At 31.7% G+C, this 12,240-nt stretch overlaps 1 protein-coding gene across 2 annotated transcripts; it reads right to left on the reverse strand.

The window, feature by feature from the left end:
* Positions 1 to 1,270: 1,270 nt before the first annotated feature.
* On the reverse strand, positions 1,271 to 11,981 carry LOC143224651 (apicoplast pyruvate carrier 1-like). 2 transcript variants are annotated; one of them, XM_076452788.1, is made up of 7 exons: positions 11,836 to 11,980; positions 11,248 to 11,383; positions 9,570 to 9,809; positions 7,430 to 7,552; positions 6,580 to 6,789; positions 4,809 to 4,908; positions 1,271 to 2,667 (listed from the first exon to the last, which is right to left on the reverse strand). In XM_076452788.1, the coding sequence occupies exons 1-7, from the start codon at positions 11,928 to 11,930 to the stop codon at positions 2,588 to 2,590; spliced, it is 984 nt and encodes a 327-aa protein (XP_076308903.1). In that variant the 5' UTR covers positions 11,931 to 11,980; the 3' UTR covers positions 1,271 to 2,587. The 2 variants fall into 2 exon arrangements, with proteins under 2 accessions (XP_076308903.1, XP_076308904.1); XM_076452789.1 differs by lacking the exon at positions 4,809 to 4,908 and having other exon boundaries at positions 11,836 to 11,981.
* Positions 11,982 to 12,240: the final 259 nt, after the last annotated feature.

The raw sequence follows: 12,240 nt of genomic DNA on the forward strand, positions 1-12,240 counted from the left end.
CGTGGTATAATTTAATGTTTTATAAAGGAACGTTAAACTGAACCCTCTGAAGGACACGTGGTATAATTTAATGTTTTATAAAGGAACGTTAAACTGAACCCTCTGAAGGACACGTGGTATAATTTAATGTTTTATAAAGGAAGGCTAATCTAAACCCTCTGAAGGACACGTGGTATAATTTAATGTTTTATAAAGGAACGCTAATCTAAACCCTCTCAAGGACACGTGGTATAATTTAATGTTTTATAAAGGAACGCTAATCTAAACCCTTTCAAGGACACGTGGTATAATTTAATATTTTATAAAGGAACGCTAATCTGAACCCTCTGAAGGACACGTGGTATAATTTAATGTTTTATAAAGGAACGTTAAACTAAACCCTCTCAAGGACACGTGGTATAATTTAATGTTTTATAAAGGAACGCTAATCTAAACCCTCTCAAGGACACGTGGTATAATTTGTTTTATAAAGGAACGCTAATCTAAACCCTCTCAAGGACACGTGGTATAATTTAATGTTTTATAAAGGAACGCTAATCTAAACCCTCTCAAGGACACGTGGTATAATTTAATGTTTTATAAAGGAACGCTAATCTAAACCCTTTCAAGGACACGTGGTATAATTTAATATTTTATAAAGGAACGCTAATCTGAACCCTCTGAAGGACACGTGGTATAATTTAATGTTTTATAAAGGAACGTTAAACTAAACCCTCTCAAGGACACGTGGTATAATTTAATGTTTTATAAAGGAACGCTAATCTAAACCCTCTCAAGGACACGTGGTATAATTTGTTTTATAAAGGAACGCTAATCTAAACCCTCTCAAGGACACGTGGTATAATTTAATGTTTTATAAAGGAACGCTAATCTAAACCCTTTCAAGGACACGTGGTATAATTTGTTTTATAAAGGAACGCTAATCTAAACCCTCTCAAGGACACGTGGTATAATTTAATGTTTTATAAAGGAACGCTAATCTAAACCCTTTCAAGGACACGTGGTATAATTTAATGTTTTATAAAGGAACGCTACTCTGAAATGTTTCAAAATGTATGGAGATGAAGAAACGTGAAGATAGTTTTTTTTCTAATTGTATATTTTATGTAAAATTATACGTTTATAATAACACAAACTGAAATGAAATAATTTAAATAACTATTAACTGGTTTTGATTATTCTGGCCTATTCGTCAACTTTAATTACGTTGAGAATACATTTTAAAATATTTCATCACGACCATAGTAAACTAATATCTAAGCACCTCTTCAGAGAAATGTTTAGATTTTTCTTTACAAATGCATCAAGAAAGTAACAATTTTTATAAATAAACAGATTTACATTTTATTAGTGTTAGAAGCTCGGTTAGAAATTACCATGGTGTTTGTTCCATTGAAAGCTTATTACACTCACTAACAAACAAAGATGCGGCCTTCTATTTAGTTTCAGCGCTTATTAGAAACGATGTAAATAGCACTTAAACATTATGTCATTAAGTAGGTAGTATTGTCAACCTTCTGATAACACAACGAATCTAAAGCAGGTAAGTGTGTTGATCTTAGGAATTGTTAGAAACTGACATTAAATAGGTAGTATTGTCAAATAGGTAGTATTGCCAACCTTCTGATATCTGATAAACTGATTAACTACCAGGTTAACTACCATACAAAGATCCATTTAGAAGAAACTGATTAACTACCAGGTTAACTACCATACAAAGATCCATTTAGAAGAAACACTGGATATAAAACTTTGTTTAGAGATGGACAACAAAAGTTCTAATAGACATGTTGACGTGAGTGATCTAGTCACGTAAAGGTCTGATAACACGATCACGTGAAGGTCTGATAACACGATCACGTGAAGGTCTGATAACACGATCACGTGAAGGTCTGATAACACGATCACGTGTGGCGTTTACCACGTGATCTCCAAGTAATAATTTTCACGTAAAACTACACAAGATTTGAGGAAGTGGGTGAGCTGAAAAGAATGTAACTATATGAATACACTTTCTTCAATCAAAGTGTAATACTGCATGTTCATTAAAACAGCAGTTGGCTTTAGGGTCAAATTTCTCACAGCTTTTTGTTTGCATGTTCTTAACAGTTTGAAACAGCAGAACTTTCAAAACAAGTAAAACTTTAGGCCTGAGGTGATCCTGTGTTATATGAAGTCACTATTGTCTTACGACTAGTCTCATCATGCACGAATAAACGCACATCAAAATAAATATACAATAATTTAGACTACACAACTACACACCATAGACGTTATGACAGTTCCAACTATCACGGGTACATTTTTAATACTCTTATCTTCACTATTGTGCAATACAATGAGACAAAAGTTTTACACAGCTCAGAAATTGAATTTAGGCCCATAAAAATCATTCCAACTGTCTCACAATCACATTACGTAGGAAGCTTACAGTAATTACATTTCACAAGGTTCAGCAGCAGTAGTTATACATACAACAGTACAGTTTATAAAAAGTTACATATTCACTACTCCGGGCTAATGTTAATGAAAACTTGCACTTGGTTATTAGTACAAGTGATTGAAACTAAAGTGACATTTCTAACTATCACTGTTTTGGCTCTCTCAGCTCTCCTTGTACTTTTTTCACTTTCTCTCTTTCTGGGAAGAACAGGGTCGCTATAAAAGCTATAATGAAAAAAATGTTTTAGTTAATTATACAAATGTAAGTGCATATTAATATATAAATAATATAAATGGAAGTGTAGAAACTATTGTTGCACGAATAGAAAATCAGAGATGACAAGATGTAGCAAAAAAAATATCTGGCTAGTCACCATATAAATAGTACACAACCTGTATCAAAGAAACATATACACGGAACTAATATCTGACTGACTATTGTACAAAGTGAACAGGACTGAAAGATATCACATACATACAGTGTGTGCGTGTGTCAAATTATTGTATGAGTCTACACAAAATGCAAAATTAAGGAACTATGAAAAGTAATGTATTACGTAGCAGGATTGTAATTAAATCAAATTTCTGTAAGATTTGTCATAAATGCAAAACATGGATGGTCTTTAAAAAACGCAAATACACTGAAACATATTTTTACAGAAGTGAAAATATTCCTTCACCTATTTATGTGTGAAGTGTAATATAGTAAAGAATGTACTGAAGAGAAAAGAATGTCATAAAAGTTGTTTCTTCCAGCCCTCTTTTCAACCAGCCATCATATGTTACACAGGTAGACAAAGTCAATTCTTGAAAGAGACTAACCACAAAAATAAGCTTTTCAAATAACAATAAAAAAAAAAGCACCACGAAATGGAAACACAAGATAAGTCATATAGGGGACTACTTCATCCTACAGACAAATTTTCACTGTTGAATAGTAGAGATCAAACTATTGCACTACAACACTGTATACTAAAATCAAACTACATTACTTCTTCACAAGTGAATGTCACTTCATGTTTCACAAATCTTTAAATTTTGTAACAAATATAAAGATCTACATATTTACTTTATATACTATTGGTGAGGGAAGTATCGTGAAAAATTTAACAACAGGGTCTTGTGATTTTCTCACGTGGCCAATCTCAATTCTCCAATTCTAAATTCATTTACATTAAACTGAAACTTATTATAAGCCTTAATTTAAAATGGTACCTCAACTAGTAAGCTTTCTCAACATATTACAAAGTTCTTTTATTTATGACTCCTCATTCATTTTACAACCACTAGTTATACAATTAAGTAATAACAGAAACAAGTATTTCTAAAATGAACTAAGATGTAAAACAAACAAAACTCACAAGTATAATAAAACATCCTCTACAAAAGAGACTAAAGATACATCTCAGATGAATCCAAAACATGTAACCTTCAAAGATATAAGCTTTAAAACACATTCTAAATATATATTAAACTGAAATAAACATAGATGTTAAAATAATTATAGGACAGAAACCCATTACACACATACCCAGCAGTCTAAAGACATCTCTCTTACCAAAGAGAAATGATTGAGGCGAGGAGATATATCTCTTAGGAAATGCAAAAGTCCCCGAATAAAAATCACATTTACCAAACTCACAGGAGCATCCCTCATTCCACACACATAACAAAAGTATCTAAACACACATTTACTAAACTGAATGTATGCTAAGCCACAATATATATAAAGAATGGAAGTCAGAAGATTTTCTACCAGCTTTTATACAATGTAAAGTCTTAAGATAAGTGTTCTACTTTAAGCACCTGAAAGTATGTGTCTACACAACTACTAAGAATATTTGAGTCTCAAAACTAAGCTAACATTTTCATAACAAAGAAATATTAGGACAGCCAAGAATGTTCGAGTCTAAACATACAAGAAAAGACAAACAGATGACTAATAGAGTCTCTAGTGTTGACTAAAGTAATATTAGGAAATTTAGTGGTGTTTAATAAATGTTAAACACATTCCATGTGGCACATACAGATTAGTTAACATTACAGACTGTATTAGTTATGTTAGTTAACTTAGTTGTAGATGTTCATTTTTAAAATACATACGACTAATACAGTCTAGGGTTGACTAAAGTAATGTTACCATTCTTAGTTGTACATGTTAATTGTTAAACACATACCAGACAAGACATACAGATGACTAATACAGTCTTTAGGGTTGACTAAAGTAATGTTAGTGTACTTACCTGTAAATGTTAAACATATACCATATAATATATACAGCCATCTAATTGCCATCCATAAAAAGGTCTTACCCGTGGATGTTAAACACATTCCAACTAATTTTAATCATAATAAAAGGTCCTTACCCATGAAAGTAAGACTCGAAATAAAGCCAAAAGATCCAAACCACCCAAAACTGTCTTGAATATACTGAATTGCTAAAGCTCCCAAAACACAAGACATTGACTGAAATAAAAACAAATAACATTCACATGTGAAGAAAAAATAAAAAATCAGATGCTGTATGAACCACAAGACAAAATAAAACTCAGGTAATATAATATATCTCATACTTGAGAGACAGTAATACCAACTTTAGCCAAATGAAGGAATACAAAACAAAATTTGTACTAAATCTCAGAGTTTACAAACAAGTCAAACTAATTATCTATCTATGTTCAAGAACAAAAACAAATTATAATTTTATAGTTCATTAAACAAACAAATTAGGTAACTAAACATCAAAACTACAGGAGTGGTAAATTAAATTATAGTATTATTTTAACAAAATTATAAACCATAAAATATGCCAATAACCTCTTATAGAGTGTTTTGTAATAACAGACATTTAAACTATTACAGCATACTGATAATGTTGCTGATAACTGACACTGACATCAGTCAACTTCAAGGCAGGTATAGCAACAGCATATCAGAAAGTTCTGAAGTTGTTCATAGATTCAAACATTTCTCTTCTGTCCATGCAGCATATCAATGTTATCATGGCAGGAATACATTATTGTCCAAAGTATCACAATAAGTAAATTAATATGTTAATCATTAAGTTAACATAGTCCTCAACTGTTACCAAAGTATCGGACGTTAGGTTGAAATAGTCCTCAACTGTTACCAAAGTATGGGATGTTAGGTTGAAATACTCATCATCTATTACCAAAGTACCAGGTATTAAGTTGAAATTGTCATCAACTACTACCAAAGTTAAATTAGGCACAATGAACAACCCATCTTTACAGTTCATTTTGTAAATGTACTAATATTTCACGGTGTTTGTTGTATTACGGTACAGATCTTTTCTGCATATAATTTGTTGAGTTCAGATATGCTGGCTTACAGCCCTCAACCTTCACTTGGAAAGGTATGCAAATTTTAACACTAATTCAATTTGGATAAGTACATTTCTAACTGAAACTACTACATCAGTATTTCTGACAAATACAGTGAAAGAAGAATCAATAGGAAGATTTGATTGAGGTGTTTAAGATTGTAAAGGGAATTGATAATGTTGATGTATCATCTTTTTTCATATTTAACATAACAGTAGACCTAGGGAGTCTTCTTCAGCTAAAACAGTTTTTACTTTTGTAATAAGGTTGTCGGCTTTGGAATGGATTGCCCTTGGATATTGTGAGAGTCAAGATGAACCAATATGACCCTTGCTGCCTCAAATATGTTACATTAAATTAGTTCATAATGGTATCTTCCTTACTAACTTTCTTAAATTCAATAAAATAATAATATAAAAGAAAAAAAAAGTAAAACATCCACAATACTGTTTTCTGTATTCTGAAGATGACCGGTATGGGTAATAAAACTAATATAGCATACAGAACAATGTTTCGACCTTCTTAGGACATCTTCAAGTTAACAACTGACTGTTGCTGGGCACATCTTAGCAAAGACAGTGTAAATAATTTCACATACCCATTTACACTCAACCTTAACACATGTGCCCAGCAAGTCAGTTGTAAACTAAATTTTGTTAACTTGAAGATGACCTAAGAAGGTCGAAACAATTCTGTACATTATATTAAAGTTTTAATACCCACACCACTTGTCTTGAGAATATATTTTACTTCAAATGGGTTTCTCATCATCACAAAATACTGCTGTACTCACTGGAAAAATGAAAACAAAACCCACTGAGGTCCCAGAATGCTTTGCCCCATACACCTTGGCACATGCTGCAGGAATCAATACAAAGACTGCTGACATAACAAACTCGATTGCTAAAACCCAAACTGTAAACATTATCTTGTAGCCATATGGTGTAGCGTAGAAGGTTAACATAAATGCAGTTAGAAGAGCATTTACACTGGCCATACAATCCTGAAATGGAAACAACAGATAGTTATATTTTAATACATACTAGCTGAGCCATAGAATTAAATAAGAGACTCCATCTCTTTGTTAAATTGTTACTTTTAAATTGAATTTATCTGTGAGTTAGTGGGTCACTAATAACACGTGAATAAACAAAATTACCATCCATATTATAATTCCATTAGTTTCTGTTTGGGTCCTCTGTATGGATGGGTCAGTTCTTTACACTGAGCATAACATTAGATATGTAAAGTTTACCACTGTTATTAACAAATGTTCAGACTACAAAAGAACAAACATGGTGCAACTAGACAAAGGAAACTTGCCTGAAGTTAACTACTACTCTTGTCACCACCTTAAACTTGACCTCTATTGTAGAAATTGATATTTTCTCAAATTTTTTTTTTATTACGATACTTCACAAACCTAGACTATATTAAAGTTTTTTAATTTAAAGACAAATTACATTTCATGATAATTTCTCAGTATATTTAAAACTGAACAACATTTTCCAAACACCCAAAACTTCATTGAATTCAATCTAGCACCTGTGAAAATAAAACATTTTCTCAGACAAATAGAAATATTAAGAAACAATCCTAAACAGTGCGTTAATTAAGAGGGTGGTAAAAAAATACAAGCGTACCTTGTAAGAGGTTTTGTCCAGTAGTAATCCCCATATAGGTTGGCTCACACTATTAGTAACACCAGTTAAGGCTGTCACAACTGACAAAAAGAAATCATCCTTAATATAGGTTTGTCCATATGCCTGAAACAAGAGTGACACAAACCATTTCTTCTTTATTAATGAAAAGCTTAAAAATAATATAATGGTAATTTTATACACACACACACACAAAAGTATGCTCTTTAATACACATTATACAAAACAAAGCACTAGTTATGACAGTTTGTCACAAAAACTCTTAAACATACAAATGTGCTATTAAAACATGACTGAAACCAGAGAATGTTTAGGTAAGTACAGAATATAAAAACAGACAATATAACAAAACAATACTCAGTTTTGTCTGTCCTGAAAATAGTTACATACTTTACTAACTAAATGCACATGAACTTCAGTTCAATGGGTGTAAGTGAAAGGGAAATACATTTTGTAGAATACCATAATAAAAACTTCACAGTTCAGTAAAAGGCCTAACGTTAGGTCATAGAATTACAGTACAAGCACATCTGTTAATAGTATGGTAAATTTTAGCCTTAACTAAACTAAACCAAACAAGTTACAGTTAAGGGAAGTGATAAAACCTGTCCTTGTAATTAAAAGCCTGTTAGTCTTGCATCAGTTGTGGGAAGTGAGTTAAAACATTTTACAAAGTAATTTAACAAAATTTAGAACTTCATTAGATAATCAAAGTTATTTCATTAATGGAAAAATCTTACAAAAGATACTATGTAAAAATGAAGGTAATGGTATCGATTTGGTGTATCTGGATTTTCAAAAAGCATTTAACAAGGAGCCATAAAATCAGCTTGTAAAAAAATTCTCTATAGGTTTGGGAGATAAGGAACTGGATAGAAGAGTGGCTTGATGGAAGAAAGGAGAACGTTGTTACAAATGGAGCTCAGTCAGAATGGATAAACATCACAAGTGGAGTACATCAAATCTCAGTCTTAGGACCTTTGCTCTATGCAATTGACATCAATGAAGGAACAGTTAATAAATTATTTGCAAACTATAATAAGCAGTGTGATGTTGATAGTGGTAAGACAAATAGAATTTTAGATTGTACCTACAGAAATACTGAATACAAGTCTGAAGTTATAATTTCATTGTATAGGTCACTGGTTAGGCCACATTTAGAATATAGTGTTCAGTTTTAGGTTCTTTACCTCAGGAAACATATTGAATTGTTGAAAAAGTTTCAGAGAAGGGTTCCCAAAATGAAGGGGTTATCACATGAGGAGAAGCTGAAATATCTCATTGCATTTTCTTGAAGAAATGGGAGAGGATGGAGGGGTGTGTTTTAGACTGTAAAGGAACTGAGTGTTGTTGCATTATCTTTCTACATATTGAACAGTGAGAACAGTATAACTAACACTAAGTATACATTTTGGCAGGTTAGGAGACATCTCCAACTAAGACATCTGGGTGGTTTGTATTTGGAATGGATTGCCTCCAGATGTTGTAGAGGCAGTACACATATATAAGTAAGTGTAAGAAATGCTTCATAAGTATATGAATAAGGGCTAGCTTTACATTCTCTTAAGATAATTTAGTTAAAGTAGGAAACAGCTAAAACAGACAAAAATGTCCCATGTTGTCCTGAAACATTATATTATATTCATAAAGAGTAGCCTCTACTTAAAGGTTTGACTATTCTAAGGCCTAAGACAAGTGCATTTTCTACAAAAAACAAATTTGTGGTATAATAGAGGATACAAAACACATTTAATTACAATATGAAGTTATAAAAACATAACTATGGTTATTTAAAGACATAACGTCACTATCGTAACAGATTATTTCAACGCCAAAGACAACCTTACTATCCGAGATGATGAGAAAATCCACTTGTAGAGAAAATATGTATATATAAAAACAGCTGGTATGGGTAGAAAGCACTATGTAGAGGGGTAAACAGCGTTTCAACCTTCTTTGATCATCATGAACCTGAAGATGACCAAAGAAGGTTGAAACAACCATTCCTCTATATTGCTTCTCCATATGTATAATATACCATCTTAACTGGGCTATTTCAACAACAGCAGACGTAACCTTACTATCTTAACTGTTTACTAACATATTCCCAGACATACTTTACCTTGGTCATAGCTATCATAAACAGGATACTCTGGAAAGATAAAGCCATGGTAAACGTGAGAATATAAAACTCTCTTGTTTTAAACATTAACATAACTGAAAAATTGTCCTCTCCTGCATCTTTGTTTTCCTTGTTTTCAAGTTCTTTTCTTCCATCTTCTTGACTTAAATCATCCTTCATCTTCTCACTTCCATCTTCCTGTATTACAATAATCTTCAACTTCTGCTCATTTTCCTCAACCTAAATTTGATTATGAATAAATATTTTGTTAAGACTAGAAATAAACAATCTGATAACAAAATTGTTTCTATTTAATCAGAGACAAAGTTTTGCTTCACACCTACAGCATATTGCCTGAATGGTTATGAAATTGATTGACCAGAATACCAAGATCCTTTACTTCCATAACAAACTTAATGTTATTCACAGCAAATTTATAATTGAAATTATGATAACACAAGCATTACTTTGCATTTACTATCATTCAAAGCTATGTAACATTTTCCCAGCTCACTAACTAATCCAACTCCTTTTGTAAAGCAACAGTACTCTCCTCCTCATAGCCAGCAATATTTAAACCTAATTTTATCAACAACTTTAAATAATTCATTAACCATTATTTCATCTGTATCATAGATGAAAATCACAAAGAGCAAAGGTCCAACAATAAGCCCCAAGATATCCCACTTTTATAATAATTTTCTTCCATCCAGCTAGTTTGCTATTCAATGAACCAACTTATCACCTACACCTACAGAAAAGCCTTTAATCTAGAAGCATGGCTCTTTGATTGTGTTTTGAATCTTTGGTCAGATAATTGTTAGCCAATGCCATGTTGTGTCCTAAAGTAAGACACTTTACCTACTTTTAAAGTTTACCCAGTTGTATGAAATGTACACGGGGCTTCACCACCAATGGACTGGTATCTTCTCTAGAGAAATGGATCTCCATGTTCATTCCCACTAGAAACTGTAGTTCAGTTACACTGACACTATGTCTTGCAGAGATCTTACATTTTCACTCACTAACATTATGTGGCATCTGGTCAAATGCTTTCTGAAAATCCATATGAACCATATCTACACCTTTACCCTCATCTACACAAGTAACCTATTCAAATAATATCAAAACATTTGTAAGACAAGATTGTCTTCTGGTAAACACACTTGTTCTAATTTTTTCTTAACAAGCTCAAAATTAATACCATTAACTTATTCAATCATTCCTCAAACAGTAGAATTTAATAATCATTACATACCAGCCTTCTTGTACCATTCCTCAAACAGTAGAATTTAATAATAATAATTAGATATTAACCTATAAAGTCTGTATAACTGCTAGTACCTTTAACACATTACACATTATTAGTTCTTGTATCACTGATAGCAAATCATTTGTTCTGTCAGTTATTTACTTAATTTAAACAGACAATTAAATCAACTTCTCTTTAATTAAAAAAACAAATTGCTAATAGCTTCATTCCTCAAATTTAGACAAGATTAAATAACTGAAAACACCTAAGAAATAACTATAGAAAATTAAAGTTTTCATTATACAACTCATCATCGTAACAGACATTTAAAATGATCCTATTAAAATAAAAACAGAAAAATTTTAAACAATATACTATATGATAGAATGTAGTCATTCTTATCCACTGAGGTTTCATATAACTTACATTAATGTCAGGATTTTTCTTAATGGGAGGGTTAACCAGGAAAATGCAGGCAACCAGCTGCAATACCAAGTAAATCCCTCCTAATAGAGGGAACGTGATGACAACTTGGTCTAACAGATCTGAATCTGTAAAGTACCTTAAAAAATAAACAATACAATCACAAAACAATGTACATTCTAAGAACTGAAAATTAATATATAAGAAATTATAGCAAACACACATCCCTTTAAAACATGCATACTTACACAAGCTTATCCTTTAAAACAGTGTCTTTAAATATTTGTCCTTACTCAAATCACTCGATAAATACTTATTACAGTCATGATTTCCTAACATTTTATCACATTACTATTAAATTACTATTAATAACCAACCAAACCATTTCTAATTAATTTTATATTTAGTTCTGTAAATTGCATGTCAAAACTTCAATATTCTTACCAAGTACACATCAATTCATTTCACTTTTGTTTTTTCTATTTATCATAATTGTTAATCTTAATTAAACCTTTACTCTTGCCTTTGGTCTTTAAAATCTTTGAATACTAATACACAATTCTTCCTCTTGCTTATGTATCTATAGTTTACCCATATTTATCTGGAGGCAAATTCAGAGGATTAATGAACTCGGTTTGGATTGGGTTCAGAATTAATGGGGCAAGTCCAAATCCTGCAGATGACATTCCAACCACAAGGCCTTTCTTCTTAGTAAACCACTGTGTGTAGAAAGAAAATTTCTATGTGACATTAATGCACTCACACAGATATAACACAATATTAAACTAATACCTTCATTTTTACAGATACAAAGAGGGTTGAGTACATTATATTGAAATGTCATTAAATGTAGACTGATATTCTATGGTATACTGCAGACAGTATGATGCCACCAAAAACTTCATCACTCTCAGGAATGGTGTGTAATAGGTCTTTTTACTACAGAAGTGCTCATAAATCATAATATTCAAAATGGAATTGTAAAATTAAATGAAT

The sequence above is a fragment of the Tachypleus tridentatus genome, chromosome 9 (assembly GCF_004210375.1).
Source record: "Tachypleus tridentatus isolate NWPU-2018 chromosome 9, ASM421037v1, whole genome shotgun sequence".
NCBI classification, from domain to species: Eukaryota; Metazoa; Arthropoda; class Merostomata; order Xiphosura; family Limulidae; genus Tachypleus; species Tachypleus tridentatus.